The 18,329-nt window shown below is 41.3% G+C and overlaps 1 protein-coding gene across 1 annotated transcript in view; it reads left to right on the forward strand.

Moving 5' to 3' along the window:
• Positions 1-18,138, forward strand: part of LOC101852035 (mitochondrial inner membrane protein OXA1L) — a 22,694-nt gene extending 4,556 nt beyond the window's left edge. The window contains exons 2-9 of the mRNA XM_005103456.3: positions 7,120-7,278; positions 7,799-8,024; positions 10,823-10,966; positions 11,714-11,799; positions 12,645-12,809; positions 13,848-13,952; positions 16,533-16,692; positions 17,474-18,138. Coding sequence (XP_005103513.1) covers positions 7,120-7,278; positions 7,799-8,024; positions 10,823-10,966; positions 11,714-11,799; positions 12,645-12,809; positions 13,848-13,952; positions 16,533-16,692; positions 17,474-17,652 — 1,224 coding nt within the window. The 3' untranslated portion in view covers positions 17,653-18,138. The remainder of the gene's footprint in view (positions 1-7,119; positions 7,279-7,798; positions 8,025-10,822; positions 10,967-11,713; positions 11,800-12,644; positions 12,810-13,847; positions 13,953-16,532; positions 16,693-17,473) is intronic.
• Positions 18,139-18,329: the final 191 nt, after the last annotated feature.

Raw genomic sequence — 18,329 nt, forward strand, 5'->3', positions numbered from 1 at the left:
CTCCTAGTAATAACTCCTTATGTCAGGAGCTTCGTTAAACTGGCCGTTTTCCTCCAGTATTTTTGCAAAGTCCAGATGCATGGATATCTGTGAACGGTCCCGTAACACCACGCCTTAGGGCGGGTAGGATGTACGGTCCCCTAGTGCTAAACACTATGGGGGCGTACGGTCCCCTTGCGCCGAGCGCTATTGGGGCGTACGGTCCCCTAACAATAGCCTTTGATGTTTTGCAGTTAGGTTGCATCCCTGCTCTTTGTGAAGTCTATTTCAAATAGTATTTAGTCATCAAGACTTCTGGATTTCTTCTCTGGATGTAAACAAATGGATCGTGGACTTAGAGTAACGGAACTACAAGATCACCCAACAAGACAAGCTGAAGCGGATAAATCTCTGACAATTTCTCTAGATTTTCTAGATCTACATCTAGAAATCTAGATCTAGATCTAGCAAGAGAACGACAACTAATCTAGATCTAGATCTAATCTATATACTAAACTAAACGCCAATGGATACTAAACTAAGGTAGGCCTACTACTTAAGAATGTGGGTCTCGTCTGTTTAGACTTGGCAGCATCCACACAGAGTACTGGATATCGATACTGATCTGATGTAAATCGTCGGTATCGATGTTTTATCAGTAGATCTAATCTAGATCTAGATCTAGCCTACAAAAGGCCACCTTTATTCTCACCCCGGGTGAGACTATACACATACGACTAAACGTAGAACGACGCAAATTATTTTTAGGTTTAAGGCGGTCATCTTATGTGGTGTCAAACCGGGATACTCCTTCGATCGCGTGACAACATGATCTAAATATGATATAACATAGCCAACCGCATGGCACCATGGATCGTGTATACCTACCTTGGCACGACGTTTGGTGCAATGTTTTTCCAGGAGACGTACCGATAATGTGATATAAATATAATGATGCAGTGCTCCAATAATGCTGCTCCTTATGTATTCTGTGCATTGTGTATTGGGCCCGGGAGGGGGGGGGGGATCTCTTGGAGTATTTACGCAATTTTAGCGCGCTTTATTGCCTTTGCGTTTACTCTGTGTTTCAATTTCAAGCATCAACGTTCTTACTGTTCTGAGCATCAACGATCTAAGCGATCTTCTATCTCCAGAGCATGGGCTTTGGCTGACGTGCTGCAGTTAGCTGCAAATGTGAAATTTTAGCATGCGAAACACATCGATACGGATAATGGGTCAAGCCACTGTCGCAACATGTCGTTCCATGCGGTATCTCCACAGATCGTGTTGTGTGTAGTGTAGTAGAGAATCATTGGTAACTCCACGGCTTTTTATAAAAATAGTCTGTGGGTATCCCAGGAAGTGATGGCTTTGCTTTACTAAAAGTAGCAGCGAATCAGGAAGATGCATCATTCTACGTTTAGTCGCATGTGAATATAACTCATGTATCTCTATTCTCACCTTAACCCATGTCTCGTTATTCTCACCCCCCCTCCGCTGGTGAGAATAGCTCCCACCCCGGTGTGGGCATGAGGCGATGACTCCCCCCTGACCTCTCACAGGCCGATAAAATCACGTAGGCCCCTGGTGGCTTACAGCATGTAGTTGGGAACGAATAATAATAATGCAATTTAAAACATTTTTCGCCTCTTCAGTAAAAAAAAAAAAAAGGCTCACTACCGACGCTACTGAGCGAGGTGTGGGAGCGGCCGGTGGCCGGACCATTCGTTGTTTACACACTTATCGATGGCAGGCCTCTCACTCTCTGCCTGCACACATTAACTCTTGTCCTGCGTCTATGCTTAGATGCGAATCTTATCAGCAACCGATTACGTCGGACATTGCGGGCAGGCCGCGCGGGTTACTCAGTGTGTACTGTTGGCGTACAGCGAGCGCGCCTGGAAACGTGTGTTTTGGCCATGAATACTGTGGGAGTGTGTTAATCGCTTTCTATATAAAGTGTTACGAACACATGAATAACCCTCTCTCATAAGCTGATAAGACATTATGAGTAGTTACGCCCATTCGAATAGCCTTTTCAGACGCTCTGGTTGTTATGAATGACCTGGGGTTCGAAAGGGGATAATATATGTTAATTTCCAAATGTTTTGCACTCAATTTGTTCTTTTTACCTACACAATGGTATTCAAAATTATCAAACAGGCTTATTCTTTATCAGGTAGTATCATTTCATACAAAATCAAGCTCATTTGAAAGATTTTGTATCTATAGAAAAATGAAAGTCTTGTTTCCTGACTATCCTTTCGAGCTCATCATGTCTAAATGGGTCAATTTGTTCTATAATTTCATTGGACGAACATCTAGAACTACCAACTTGGCTTGTTTTGAATGAGACGTATGCCTCTGTTACGAACCAACGCAGACGGTTTTAGAAGAAGGCCACAAACGCACACAAACTCAAGCAGACTGACGCACACACACTTGAGCTGCGTGAATGCGGATCCGACGCTGGACCTGAATTGAACGGGAGATGATGCTCGGCGCGCATGCACTGAGCCAGGGGCCAGACTGACGCCGGACCAGAAAGAAGGCGAGGTGCCAAAATAGGCTTTTCGGGCGACATAAACCCGCCCCCGCAAAACGAGGGTTAAATTATGGTTCAAGGAACAGAGAGCTTGTACAAGCGTAATGAGACGATAAATGCTCTTGCACGACAGTAGAAGGGTTGTAAATTATTCAGACCAAGTGGGCGAGGGTGTTAAATCGTATTAACTAGTTTAATAATTAAACAATCCAAGCTCTTTTGTTCATTTTCACTTTTTTTCTTTTATTCTTTCTTTTTCTTTTCTTTTTTTTTCTTCTTGCCTCCTCTTTCCCCTTCTTCTTTAACATTTGGAGTTTGGAGCCAAAAAAGAGCCAGAGAGCCAAATGAAATTCTCCAGGCCGAACACAATCCAAAAGAGCCGAATTTCTGAGATTTGGCTCCAAACTGACAACCCTGACTGTGACTATTCGGACACGAACTGTGACGAACATGATGCTGTGGAGCATCTGCCCTGACCCCCCCCCCCTGGGTCATGCCCACTAACCTCCGCCTTGATCCCACTAGGGTTATTTCCGGTAAAATGAGGGGCTGAGAATAGCGAAACATGGGTTATTATAACCACTTCCCCTACAAAATGAGCAGTAAAATTTCACCATGTCTTTAGCAAGGCAAGGGGGCATGGGTAAGGGGGTTTTGGGCCATGCGATTAAACGGAGAATGACGCAAACTATTTTTAGGTAAGGTGGCCATCTTGTTTGACGTCAGACCGGGATACCCCTCCGATCATGTGACTACATATCTAAAAAATACCAGTCATTTCATCACACTGGTGCAGTCAATTCGTCACACTCCAAATCCACAAAGGACGAATGGAGACGGTCATTTCGTAGCACACTTGCAAACATCAAACGCACATTGTCATGGCAATCGCTAATAACGATTTTTGGGGGAGGGTTGGGGTCAGCTACACCGTTCATACATATAAATGTATTGCCCATATTGGAATCTATCAAGTCAGATCAACAAAGTTTTTAGGTATTATTATTGATGAAATGTGTGATTGGCAAGATCTATTAAAAATAAATTTGCTAATAGAAATGTATGGCTGCTTTAGGCTGATCCTCCAAACCTCTACTTGCATAACAATTTGGGAGAGATAATATAAGTGAAGTCATTTCGTCATACATAATTGGGATGTGGTAAAATGACCGGTTCCCCATCGAAATATAGCCGACCGCATGGCACCAAAGATGGAAGTTCTGATGGCCGAATGGAACATGCGATTAAATGTAGAATGAAGCAAACTATTTTAGGTAAGGCTGCCATCTTGTTTAACACCAGACCAGGATATCCGTCCTATCACGTGACTACATCTAAATATAGCCAACCGTATGTATATCAAGCTTAATCTACCTCTCGCTGTTGGAAGTTTTGATGGCCGAATGGACAGCGTGTCTGTGTTTGAAGTCATATGATTATTTAATGAGCGTGGGAATGAATCCCAGTTCCGGAAGGTTTTTTTTTTCCCCCATAAATCATAATTTGTTGCTTTGTAGTTCTTTTTCATGTATGTAGTGATGAAGCATGCAAGAGGGGGGGGGGTAATCCTCCAGCGTCTTTGCGGCTGCTTTCGTGCAGTTTATTGTCTTTGCGTTTACCGTGTTTCAATTTCAAGCATCAGCGTTCTTACTGTTATGAGCATAACGATCTAAGCAATCTTCCATCATTTCCAAGTACCGGAATTCCGAAATGTTATTAACACACCATAAACACGTTATTCCATGCGGTACCTCCACGGCCTTCTTAATTGTCTGTGAGTATCCCGGGAAGTGATGACATCACATGACTAAAATTAGCAACCAATCAGGAGGATGCGTCGTTCTACGTTTAATCGCCTGTCTGAATGGAAAGTGTGTCTGCGTTAGAAGTCAAACAATTATTTTATGAGCATGGGAACGAATCTTGGTCCCGCAGGGGTTTTCTTTTTTCTTTTTCTTTTTTCTCCTCCTCCCGACTGGCCAACAGTTTTTCCCATAAATTATAATTTGTTGCTTTGTAGTTTTTTTATACATGAAGCTACAGCGAGCACCTAGAACACCTCTGTGGTTGGCCCAAATACAGATGGCGTATTTCGGCTGTCTATTTTTTGTCGTCTTTAGGGGGTTCCCCGTTGACTCTTGGGTTTCCCTCGCCAGTAACTGTTGACTAGATCTCGCCGTGTTTGGTTTTTTTTTTTGTGTGTATTAATTTGTGTTATCTTTTATAGACAATCTCAGCAATTCTCATTGCATAAATTTACCTTCTCCTCAAAGTTGTACTCAAAAGTGTGTGCACTTACATACACACAAACACATGCACACACGCGCGCACGCACACACAGCCCAAGCAATCGGCTATGAAACCTAGTGATGTAGCCCATTGCGCGCTAAGCGGCAAAGCGGATCCGCCACGGTGAGATCTATCTACAGCTGGCGAGGGAAGCCCCGGAAGATGACAAAAATAGATGGCGGAAATATATTATCTATATTTGGGCCTATCACAGAGGTGCTCGCTGTAGCTTCATGTGTTTTTTATGTATGTAGTGATGAAGCATGCAGGAGTGGGGGGGGTAGTCCTCCGGCGTCTTTACGGCAGTTTTCGTGCGGTTTATTGTCTTTCCGTTTACCGTGTTTAAATTTCAAGCATCAGTGTTCTTACTGTTCTGAGCATCAACGATCTTTGTGATCTTCCATCATGTCCAAGTATCGGAATTCCGAAATGTTATTAACATACCGTAAACGTGTCATTCCATGTGGTACCTCCACGGCCTTCTTAAAACAGTCTGTGGGTATCCCAGGATGTGATGGCATCACATTCATTACTAAAATTAGCAGCCAATCAGGAAGATGCGTCGTTCTGCGTTTAATCGCATGTGGTTTCAGGGGGCAAGTGCCCCTCTGACCTAACAAAAACATGGGGGGTTTCAGGGCCCCCTAAATTTGACCATAATTTGATGTTTTGCAATGAAGTTTGATAGACAATCTCTCCATATCGGCTCGCGCATCAAAAAGCAATCGTTTAGAGTCAGAACTAATCGTCTTTGAGGTCAAAACTAGTATCCCCAAACGGGACTCACATTCTTAAGTAGTACCCGCCATTGGCCGATATTCATAGTAACAGCCATCTTGTTTGATGTCTTTGAGGGATTCCCACTTTGTCAGTCATGGTGACAACATGACTGCACGACGGCAGCCTGCCGACTCGGATTATTTTCTTTGCAACTTGCAGAACTGTTCAGTTTGGTTGTCTGTGATTGTGCAACACCCTTCTCCCGTCCAGATTGATTCTCATGCTGTACACTACGTAAACTGAGAAGAAGAAGACTAAGAGTAGGCCTAGATCTACGTCAATTTGGATACGAAAACAAGTTCAACCGAAGTTCAACGACGCAGTGCAAATGATGGACGGCTTCTATCCGGTTCGTTTCTTTTAAAGTTTTGTAAGCACAAGAAATTAAGCACTTACAAGAGATTGAACTCAATAGGACAGTGAGCTGCAAATGGAGTAGAACTATAAGGGGAAGGAGCTTGGAAACTGCCTGCAAACCGCGCGCTACGCAAAATCATCACTATTTTTCGAATCACAATTAGATGATGCGCACCTGTGGCAGGCATCCCCCTTGCGATGTCAAACAAGATGGCTGTTACTATAAATATTGGTGTTTAGTTGTTGTTTTCTAGCTATCCACTTGTCGGGGAATAGTTAAAAGTTCGTTGCAGGAGAAAAATGAAGGAAGTCACATCAGTGGGGACTGTTCTCCCTGCAAGTGACTTCGTTGAATCCGAACTTGCTCTTGTATGGGCCTGTTGAATCCAAGTTATTTTTGTTCATTTTTATTAATTTAAAAAATGGGGGAATATAACTCCTATTGTTGAAGCCGAGTTTTCGTTGAATCCGAGTTCCACTGTATTATATCTCTATCCCTTTTTTTGTTCATTTTTATCCTTTTTTTTGGTTTGTTTTACACGAATATTGACTATAGATATGTCAGTCACAAATTAGCCTAATACTACTAAATTAATTATTTTAAAAGTATGTTATGGTTTTTATTCAAACCATATTACGTTAAACCTAATTGTACGGGGGGGGGGGGGGTATTTTTGCCCCCCCACCCCCCCATAATTTGATGTTTGCAATTAAGTTTTGAAATTGTCTTTAAAAAAAATTAATTAATTTGCAACAGTTTTAGTGGCCATATTTTGTGATCTGCAGCAAACAATATGGCTGGTTGAGCCCCAAAAGTAGTGCATCTGTGTGCGAGAGTGAAAGCAAAAATTGAGAAGAATATAATATATTGTTTTGATCATTGTTCGTTGTTTTCGTTAAAACTTTTCTTCTCCCCTAGCCTTCTTTCAAAGGTTTGAACAAAAAAATGTTTAAAATATTGGTCTAAATCTAGTTTTACTTGAAAGTGGGGGGGGGAAAACTCTCTATCCTTTCTTACTCCTTGTTTGTCTTTACATCTTACCCTGTCTGTACGGAAAAGTACCCATCGGTTTGTATGTGTGTTTGTCTTTGGTTTTGTATAACCATGGAACTTTCATAGTCAGTAGGATACATTTAAATAAAACTCTGTGTTTTTAACTTCCTATCAGATGACGTTTGCACTGGTGACGTGTGCATCGTTCCACTCCGGGAGGAGAGTGGCTAGCCAAGTACCCGTGTTAGCCGCTCGTTTGTTCAGATGTCACAGACAGACATCAGTAGGAGCTCCTGTGTTGTCAGCGAGGTGGAATAGTTCAAACAGTGCAGCAGTAAGCCAATAATTCCATTATCAATGCTTGGTGGTTTATGTTGCCAATTTTTTAAGTTGTAGAAAATCATCAGAAGTTTAATAAGATAACTGTGCTGTTTTCCCATTTTTACAATTGAAATCCTTGTTTTCATATTAAGACACAATGTTACTCATGATTTAGACCTTTGTTGTCTTTTATCTTCTTACCTTTAGTCAATTTAGTGTTTGTAATTGTAACTGAAATTGAAGATATCTCTTGAGCTCCAGGAGCTGATGTCTCTCTCCGTTAGGGCTTTCTTGTGGGTGTTTTGGTGGTTATTTGTATTCGGTGGAATTTATCACACAGCATAGTTTTGTTTCAGAATTTGAATGTTCTGTATTTAATGAGTTTTGAGGATTTTACCTGATTTTTTTCAACTTGTGAAAAACTCTAAAGAAAGAAATCTCAGAATAAAAAGAACTGTCAGGGGACAGCAAGAGAGGCATTTTCAAATTTCATCATATATGTGGGTGCTTCACTCTGTACTATATCCGTCCAGTCTTCAGGTTTCATCAGCCCACCCTCTGACTACATTCCTCCAGCCCCACCCATACCAGAGCCAACATCTGCTACATCGGAGCTAGTGGAAACCCTCAATGCCCTCGGAGAACCTACACTGCAGTCAGTAGGTCTGGGCAGTTACTGGCCGTCTGGCATAGTCCAGCAGGGGCTTGAAGCCGCCCATGTCAGTCTGGGCTTGCCATGGTGGGGAACCATTGTCTTAGGTTGGTACTCTCGGAACCTACCATTAAGCAAAATTTTCACAGTTCACAGTCCATGTTTCACAGATTGATCCTTTCATGCTGTCACTGTATGATGTCTTCATCAAAGCTTGAGCCTTTGATTCTGTCTCTGTATGTCTTTTTGATGTTGACTTACTCATGTCTCTCTAACATGCTGAGAACAGTATTTGAGATGCTTAACCCTTAGAACCCTATACCGCTAGGTATTTCCCTATACCACTGGTAAAATTTATTGTTTAATTTCCAGTGCTAGAAACATAGGATGTAACTCCAGATGACTCTGTCGCGAGCAGAAAGTATCGATGTCATAAGAGCAGTTCTACACCAAAAGTTAGGAATTTTTGTGAGTTAAAAAAAATGAGTGACTTTTCGCTGCCAGGACCATAAGTTCGCAAAGTTTTGACATTTTTTATTTTGAACCAGACCCCAATGATGATCACCCAGAAGAATATATCGATAAATATGACTGTTGAAGACTATTGCAATGTTTCGCATAACATGGATGGTGATTTTGGAAGGGGATCACTACTAGAGCTGCCGGAGGCTAGATCTGATGATGCTTTGGCTGAAGCGGAGTCAGGGATCACTCACAAAGCTTTACTCATAGATTTGGTCCTAAAAACCAGTGTTTTAACCGTTTCTCCTTTTGACCAGACTGTGCATTCATATATACAAAAGATTTTCAAACTTCAGTAAAATCTAACAATTAAAAACTCAGCAGGGGGCTCTCGTGGCCTGGAAGTTAAGGTGTTCGCTTCTCCTTCAAAGGTCCTAGGTTCAAATCCGGGTTGCAACTGAAAATTTTCTTCTCTAATATTTTCTCCTTTCACATCCTTTCCTGCTCTCTAACCATGTTCGGTTGTCTGCTTTTGTCTCCACTTTCTGCCCCCACCTTCTCACCTTCTCTGGGCTCCTGACTCTTTCTGCAGCCTTTCTACTGCTTCTTCTTACTGCTGTCTTTCAGCCTCACCCCTGATCTTATGGTTGGAAAAATTTACACCTAGCCTTCTCAGGCAAGGGCGGAAAATCTCGGAGGTCCCATGTGCAAGTTGTGCATGTTAAAGAACTCTTTTTGGTCCAAAATCGATAAAAGCTTCAGCCGCAACCCGGGCCAAATTCAAATTTTTCTGCCAACTGAAAAATGTTTGGTGTGTCCCGCGCGCCCATATTACCTTATGCAGTTTCGAGCGCCCTTGAAACACTTACCAAAAACCCCCCCACAGTAAATAAAAGAATGAACCAACTTGTTTTGGGGTGGGTTTTTTTGTTGTGTGTGGTTTTTTTGTACCGGTATCTGGATTTCAACTTGAAGATTCTAGGGAGTTATGAAAAAAAAGAATTCAGGGTTTTAAGGGTTAAGACTTGGGTCCTGTGAACCAATAGCTCAGAAAGAGATTGATCTTTGATTTGGATAATCTCCTATGTAACATAAGTGAAGAGATATATTTTCCACCCGTTTGTGAAGCTTCCTGTGGGCTGTAAAGCTCGACTGATTTAAGATTTTCAGAGATCATCTTTTAGGATCATGTTGCAGAACTGTGGCAATGGATATTACGGAACACTGGTCATACAAATGTTGAGAAGAAAGATTAAATTAAATGGACTACCCTTTTCAACTGAACACACTTTTATTTGGTTTCAAACAAGTGTAAGTTGATTTTCCGTTCTATGACTTGACGTTGGCTCTGTCCCTTCCCTTGTGATTGACTTTTAGCTCGGTCCTCTCTCGTATCCCACTTTCTCATGACTGACTTTTTCTCGTACAAGAAAACGCATGATTAACCTCCCTTTATCAGTCGGGTTGCCAGAAAGGTTCCCAATGTAAAAAAGGGGCCATGTATCTATAACAATAGATGCAGGGTTCAAACTTGTACCTTTTTCTTCTCGATTCTTCCTTGTGCATTTAGTATCACCTTTTGGCAGTCTTTGTAGATCAGAGATTCTGATTTATCAGATAAATCTGGAAATCCAGATTATTGAAACTATCTGAATTTTGCTGGACTTCAGGCCGATAGCATGCTGTAAAAAATGGTTAATTTTGAGTCCAGTGCGTGCATTTCCATGGGATCCTGAAAGTTCAGGATTTTAAAAAAAAAAATGTGTAGTCAGTTTGCACCTCTAATGAATACATGCAGCATGCTCCTTGATTATACTGACTGCATATTTTATTCCTTAACCTTATCTGTACGTCGTGTTTTACTATCGTATCCATACGTCGTGGGGAACTCTGTGCCACCACTTTCCAAAGAGTAAATTTACTCGTTAATCCAATCCGTACGCTTTGCAAAGCAGTCTGTCAAAAAGTTTTTGTTTTTTTAATACTGCAGTTTTCAAAGAGATCTTCGTACTAGAAGTATTCTAAAATGTGAAAAATACAACCGTGGGGATGCAAAATGACCCCAGGGCGTACGGGTTGGATTAAGTTTGTATTATGTGTAGTTTATTACAGTTATAGCTTCTCTTACTCAACCAAATATAATTTAAACCATCTTACTTCCTTTCACTTGACAAATTCGTCACCTCAGAACTATATTGTCCAAAGTGTACTGTACTTAAATAACTTCACTTTGGACAAAATATTTCTGAAGCGGCGATATATCTGCAATTATGAATGGGGTTCAGTATGTTGAGTTTTTTTTTCTATTTATTTTTTCAGTATTGAAATTTGTATTGCACTTCTCATCCCTTTGTATAGAATTTTTTAAAATGAAATTAATTTCCTTAGATTCCTTTTTCTCCCCCCGTTCTAATGTGAAGTTTTATTTTCTTTCTGTGCTCAGCGACGGTATTTCTGCGAATGTGTATGTTTCCTGTTGTGATCAAAGCCCAGAAGATGTCCATCAACATGATGAATCACATGCCCACTATTCAGAGACTCCAGCTCAAGTTTACTCAAGCCAGACAGAGAGGGAATATGCTGGAAGGTCTGGCCACTCTGGACTTTGCTAGCCTTTTCTAAAAAAAATTTTTTTTTACTGCCGTGGGCTATATAAAGAAAACTGTTGTGCTTTTAAGAGCCCTTTTTAAAAAACTTTTTCGGATTTTAGTTTTGTACACTGTCAGATAGCATGACTATATAGTCCATATAAAAATTGTCTTTGCAGTCACGCATGTTTGACCTGCTGTGTGTTTTTGTGTACACATTGTTTTATTTTGCTGCTGTGTATGTGTGTGTGGGTGGGGGGGGGGGGGGTTCTAGGGTAGGAAAGAGGAAAGATCATGTTGATCTGTCAAGTTTGTGAGCCATTACTGTTCGAACATTTAGAATTATCATAATGTTGGTCTGTCATGTATATATAGAAGTGTGCAATTAGATTTGTGATAGTGTTGATGTGTCAAGTGTGCGGTACAATGCTATTGGTACAATTAGATTTGTGATAGTGTTGATGTGTCAAGTGTGCAGTACAATGCTATTGGTACAACTAGATTTGTGATAGTATCGGTGTATCAAGTGTATGATACACTACTATTGGTACAAACTTGATTTGCACTATTTGTCCCAATTTTCCTAATCTGATGTATTGCTGAAGTGAGCCATGTAGAGAGGCGTTCTATATGCCTTACTTACGGACTGTATGTGTACCTTTGTATGAAGGTAGGGAGGATAGGGTAGGGTTTGGAAGGTATCGTAATGTATTGTACTGAATTGTGTTGTATGTTTATTTCCTCAGCTATGCAGTATGGAGGGGAACTGGGAGACTACATGAAGAGGAACAATGTGAAGCCTTTTGGGCAGATGCTGATGCCAATGTGCCAGGTACAAGTTAAATTTTCTTATTTCAATTTCTGCCATGACATTGACTCTGCTGAGAAAGGCCACTGTGGCCGTCGTTTTCATTATTGAGTGTCGAACATCGCTGTTCTCTGTGGGAGATATTTGTCCGACCTGTTTGTAAAAAACATATTTTATACAATTTTGAAGGTCTGTGTATGGCAGACAGTTTTCATGTTGCAAAATATGTATTCTGTTTTCTAGCACTGCTCCTCAGGGACTCACTGATGCTAAAAAAAACCCATTAACTTTTTACACTGGATTTGCAAGTAGTAATGAGAACAAAGCTGATAGGTCAGTTGTAGTTGTATCCATTGCCATAGTTAGCTGCTATTGAATGCAGAAATACGTGTGTGATGGACTTGAGTGAGGGAGGGTTACGTGGCCAATACCCACCATCTTGACCCACTTGTTTAACTAGTCCTTTTTTTGTTGTTGTTGTTGAAAACTTGACTGCAACGATTGTATATTTGTTTTACCTTGTCTCGAGTAAAAGTTGCCGGAGTAACTGAGTCAACTGTGGAGACCTACAGTCTTATCATATATTGCATGGAACGAACGATTTTTTAAATTGATTTTTTTATTTTTAATATGTGTTTTCTACTCAAAACATTTGTTCCTCAATAAATTTTACTATGATAGCCTTTTAAAGTGTACGATTTAAAACTTTTTAATTTTTCAGTTTTACTCATAATGTCAGGGAATATTTTTAAAACAATAAAGAGCATGGTTTTTCTTGTTCAAAACTTTTTGTCAGAAAGGGATGTCTGGGTTACAGGAAAGGGAATATCTCTCAACACCTGAAATACAACCCGTCTGTTGTTCCACAGCTGCCTGTATTTGTCTCTGTGTTTGTGGGCCTGCGAGGGATGGCCAATCTCCCCGTGGAGAGTATGAAGACGGGAGGGGTCCTCTGGTTCCCCGATCTCACCGTCACCGAAGTCTTCTATGGCCTGCCGCTCATGACGGCCTTCACTTTTTGGCTCACAATCGAGGTAGCTCACCTGAACCATTCTGTCTAGATTTGTGTTATGTCCTTGTACAAATCCAAATACATCTTATTATAATAAATAGCACTTGTGTAGTGCAAATTCCACTCCCACAATTTTGTAAAACATTATATCACTGTGTAAGATATCCACCTGTCTAAGATGTCCACTTTTCTCCTTGGCAACAGATGGCTGTGTTAAACAATTTAATTTCAGTTGTATATAAGTGGCAAAGTTGTTATGATATTATGCATGAGAGTTTTTGATTTGTTGTTTTGGTAAGTGTTTTACGGTGCTCGCAACTACATAAGAGTGAAAGAGAGCCATTCCGGAAGTACTGCTCATTAGTAATGAATACTGATAATGGATGGTAGTTAGGTAGAGCATTTTCATTGTATGATTGCTTAATGTGTTCTATAACAAAAATGACTCTCTCTCTCTCTCTCTCTCTCTCTCTCTCTCTCTCTCTCTCTCTCTCTCTCTCTCTCTCTCTCTCTCTCTCTCTCTCTCATCTCCTGGGGCGGTGCTACTGACTGAAGTGTCTTTAGGCCATTCCCAAAGGGGGGACATTAACCTGTTCTTATGCACTGTAGAATTGTAAATGGGCTGATTCATCAATGTCGTGCTCATAACTGCCTGAACTGCTACAGGGAACTGCTGCCTTTTCTTTCTTTATCCTTACTATGGTCATTTTTTCTCTACTTCTTTTGTATGTTTGTCACATTCTTGTGACCTGCTATTTCTGGGGTGCCTTGATAGTCGAAGCAGACTTTGTGCTGTTGATGCTATAGAGGTGAGCAGAGTATATGATTCCGTGTAAGGACTTCTCTGTTGACATCCACCCCTTGGCGCTCATATGACCTTATGCAGTTGCAAGTGCAGTAAAACCTTCACTGAAACAAAAAACAAATTTCTCTCTCTCTCACTCTCCCTCCCCCGTTCCCCTCCCTTTTCATTCACACACATACAAATTATAACATCCTAGCATTGACTTATTGTTATTATCGTTACAATTATTCTTGTTTCTGTTTGTGTGTTCGCCAGGCAGGAGTGGACGGCATGAACCCTCAGGCCCAGACTCATGTCATGAAGTGGATTCTACGAGGGATGCCTCTAGTCATGTTGCCGCTCATCTCCAACTTCCCGACTGTAAGTGACTTAATTTCAAGTGGGTGGGTGACAGAGGCTCTTGTTTGCTTTGCTCCTTCTTTCCTATCAAGCATCTATAATTATCTCTCCTCCTTCTTTTCTTTGTATGATACTCTCTAGACAAACCTCTAATCTTTGGCACTTAAATGACCAATGTGTGTTGTAAGTTTTGAAGACTTTTTCTAAAACTAAAACTTTATTCCACTTGTCCTGTGTGCTGATGATGGAAAGTTGAAGTATAGTAGACATTGTCTAAGACAGCCACACACAGTTGAGGAGAAAAGTGGCCGTCTTAGACAGGTGGCTGTCATTGTAATTTTAACCCTTAGACTGCTGATCACAACCGGTCGCGACGGCCTGAACTTCCGTAAAGTGCTGATTGCGACCGCCAGTTGCGATAGACATTGGCATAGTATAACGCGATGTACGAAAAGAACGAAGTACTAATTTTTATACTGCTGGCTGGTAGGCTACGCAGAATTGATTTCGCCTGCCATTTTTCTTGTCACGGGGTTTGATCGAGGCGCGAGGAGTTTTTTGTTTCACGTTGAAGTCAAGTGACAGTGAAGTTGGAAAATTCACGATTGCGACCCGCGACAAACATGAAAATAGTGTCGCATCAGATTCAGGTAAAGATGTTCCGCATATTTTCCTTGAATCGGAAGATGATTTCAAGGGTTTTGATGCTAGAGCTAACACTTTGTGGAATATAACGTAGGCCTACGAAGCATATAGACTCTGGTCTAGATCTAGAGATCTAATTAACCGGCAGTTTTTATTCAGTCATTTATAAAAACCACTACTACAACAATAACTTTACAAAATACTTTTTGCTTCACATATATTCATAAAGAACTTTCAATATCCTAAAACTTTTATTCGTACCTTTATTAGAAATTTTGACAAATAAAAAAGTTATTAGCAAAAAAAATGTGTGTGTGCAAATTTGGTATTTTTCCAAAATAAATTCAGCACAGAGGGAAAGTATAAGGGGAAAGAAGTTACCGCTCTAAGGGTTACACAAGTGCAAGGGAGGAAATGGGAAGTAGCCGGCTGTAGAGGTGATTGTCTGATACAGGTGGCCATTAGAGCAGGTTCGACTGTATTTCTGTGTTATCACCAACCCTCAACGGTTTTTCCTTTGGTTTCATAATAATTACAACAGTAAGGATAGAAATACACTTCGTTAACCTGAGTGGTATGTATGATAATAAAAAGTAATGGATTGCATTTATAATGCGTATTTATATCCATCCTGGAAGGCGATCTCTCTGCCCTTTAAAATTTATTCTTTAAAAAATAAAAGATTTAAGTACTAGTCTATATGTACGTAATAAGACAATGGAAATGATGGTTGTTGTGTGTGTCTGTCTCTGTGTGTCAGGCAATGATGGTTATATGTGTGTCTGTCTCTGTGTCAGGCAATGATGGTTATGTGTGTGTGTGTGTCTCTGTGTTTCAGGCAATGATGGTTGTGTGTGTGTCTCTGTGTTTCAGGCAATGATGGTTGTGTGTGTGTCTCTGTGTGTCAGGCAATGATGGTTATATGTGTGTCTGTCTCTGTGTGTCAGGCAATTATGGTTATCTGTGTGTGTCTCTGTGTGTCAGGCAATGATGGTTATGTGTGTGTCTGTCTCTGTGTCAGGCAATGATGGTTATGTGTGTGTGTGTGTCTCTGTGTTTCAGGCAATGATGGTTGTGTGTGTGTCTCTGTGTTTCAGGCAATGATGGTTGTGTGTGTGTCTCTGTGTGTCAGGCAATGATGGTTATATGTGTGTCTGTCTCTGTGTGTCAGGCAATGATGGTTATCTGTGTGTGTCTCTGTGTGTCAAGCAATGATGGTTATGTGTGTGTGTCTCTGTGTGTCAGGCAATGATGGTTGTGTGTGTGTGTGTCTCTGTGTGTCAGGCAATGATGGTTATATGTGTGTGTCTGTTTCTGTGTGTCAGGCAATGATAGTTACGTGTGTGTGTGTGTGTGTCTCTGTGTGTCTGTCAATGATGGTTATATGTGTGTCTGTCTCTGTGTGTCAGGCAATGATGGTAATGTGTGTTAGGCAATGATGGTTATGTGTGTGTGTGTGTGTCTCTATGTGTCAGGCAATGATGGTTATGTGTGTGTCAGGCAATGATGGTTATGTGTGTGTGTCTCTATGTGTCAGGCAATGATGGTTATGTGTGTGTCTGTCTCTGTGTGTCAGGCAATGATGGTTATGTGTGTGTGTCTCTGTGTGTCAGGCAATGATGGTTATGTGTGTGTGTCTCTGTGTGTCAGGCAATGATGGTTATGTGTGTGTCTGTCTCTGTGTGTCAGGCAATGATGGTTATATGTGTGTCTGTCTCTGTGTGTCAGGCAATGATGGTTATGTGTGTGTGTCTGTCTCTGTGTGTCAGGCAATGATGGTTATGTGTGTGTGTGTGTGTGTCTCTGTGTGTCAGGCTATGATGGTTATGTGTGTGTCTGTCTCTGTGTGTCAGGCAATGATGGTTATGTGTGTGTCTGTCTCTGTGTGTCAGGCAATGATGGTAATGTATGTGTGTCAGGCAATAATGGTTATATGTGTATATCTCCATACTTTAGGCGATGCTGGTCTACTGGTTCACCTCCAACTCCTTCTCCCTGATGCAAGTCATGTTCCTCAAAATCCCGGCCGTGCGGAAATTCTTCAACCTCCCCGAGCGTGTTGTTCACCCGGTCACACCTGTGGAGAAGAAAGGATTCCTTGAAGGTTTCAAAGAATGTGAGTTCAAAAATAATTTTTTTTTTGGTCTCTTTGTTGTCACATTGGTTTAGAATGTAGAATAAGGACATTAGGACAGGTAAAGACACTGGGACATAGGATAAGGATACCATGGCACAGAATAAGGACACCAGGACATAGAATAATGGCACTAGGACATAGTGTCCCCAGCTAAAAGTGATAGTGTTCCCCCAGCTATGTGTGATTGTCTGTGTGTTCCCAGCTGTAAGGAATTGTCTGTGTGTCCTCTAGCTGTGTATCCCCCAGCTATGAGTGAATGTCTGTGTGTCCCCAGCTGTAAGGAATTGTCTGTGTGTCCCCCAGCTATTTGTAATTGTCTGTGTGTTCCCCAGCTATGAGTGAGTGTTTGTGTGTCCCCTAGCTATGTGTGATTGTCTGTGTGTCCCCCAGCTGTAAGGAATTGTCTGTGTGTCCCCAGCTGTAAGTGATTGTCTGTGTGTCCCCAGCTATGAGTGATTGTCTGTGTGTCCCCAGCTATAAGTGATTGTCTGTGTGTCCCCAGCTATGAGTGATTGTCTTGTGTGTCCCCAGCTATGAGTGGTTGTCTGTGTGTCCCCAGCTGTAAGGAATTGTCTGTGTGTTCCCCAGCTATGAGTGATTGTCTGTGTGTCCCCAGCTGTAAGGAATTGTCTGTGTGTCACCCTGCTATTTGTGATTGTCTGTGTGTCCCCCAGCTATGAGTTAGTGTTTGTGTGTCCCCTAGCTATGTGTGATTGTCTGTGTGTCCCCAGCTGTAATGTGATTTTATTTGTGTCCACAGCATACAGCAACATGAAGGCGTCCCAGCAAGTTGCCGAGAGGCAGAGACTGGATGAGAAAAATTACCGTAAAGCCGCCCAGGGCCCCATCATCAAGACGTACGCATACAATCCCAAGAAAGTTCAAGGTTCAACTGCAGCGAGGAAGAATGTTGTAGATGATAAATCAAAAAAATCCTAGAATGTTCCTGAAAGAGAAAACTGTGTCCGTTTGGTTTATTTTTTTAAAGATCTGCATCTACAAAAGTCTTTAAGATGTCGATTGTCATGACAGTTGTTGACGGAGAAGTGAGGTCGAGAAAATTGTCGTGTGAAGTTTGTCAAGTGATGAGGGAACGTTTGTTAGAATGAAAGTGGTATTGGCTGAAGTGTGGGCTGTGAAGACTTTTAGTCTGTTTGTTTTGAGCTAGGTAGAGAAAGATGGGAGAACATAATCAATTGTCCTCTCAGTCACGTGAACAATTAAGTCAAAGAAGTGATAAGTGAGTTCTGTCTCTAAGCACCTGGTGTTGTTGGGGCAACTGCCTGTACTTGGGAGTGAGGTTTTCTAAGTATTTGAGTAATGCTGATGATGTACATAACTAGAGTTTTGTTATCCGACTTGTGCGACTGACTGCTTGTACATATTGTGAAAACAGTCAATAATAAACAACATTTGGAAAAAGAATTTCTCATTTGCTGCTTGTGCTGTTCGTTCTCTGGTGTGGTGTCGGTGAATGTGCTTGTGTTGGTTTTGGTGTCAGTATTGGTGTTACGACATGTGCTTGTGTCAGTATTATTAGTGTCACTACATGTGCTTGTGTCAGTATTAATATTGTCACTGTGCTTGTGTCAGTATTGGTGTCACTACATGTGCTT

The sequence above is a fragment of the Aplysia californica genome, unplaced genomic scaffold, assembly GCF_000002075.1.
Source record: "Aplysia californica isolate F4 #8 unplaced genomic scaffold, AplCal3.0 scaffold00373, whole genome shotgun sequence".
Lineage (NCBI taxonomy): Eukaryota > Metazoa > Mollusca > Gastropoda > Aplysiida > Aplysiidae > Aplysia > Aplysia californica.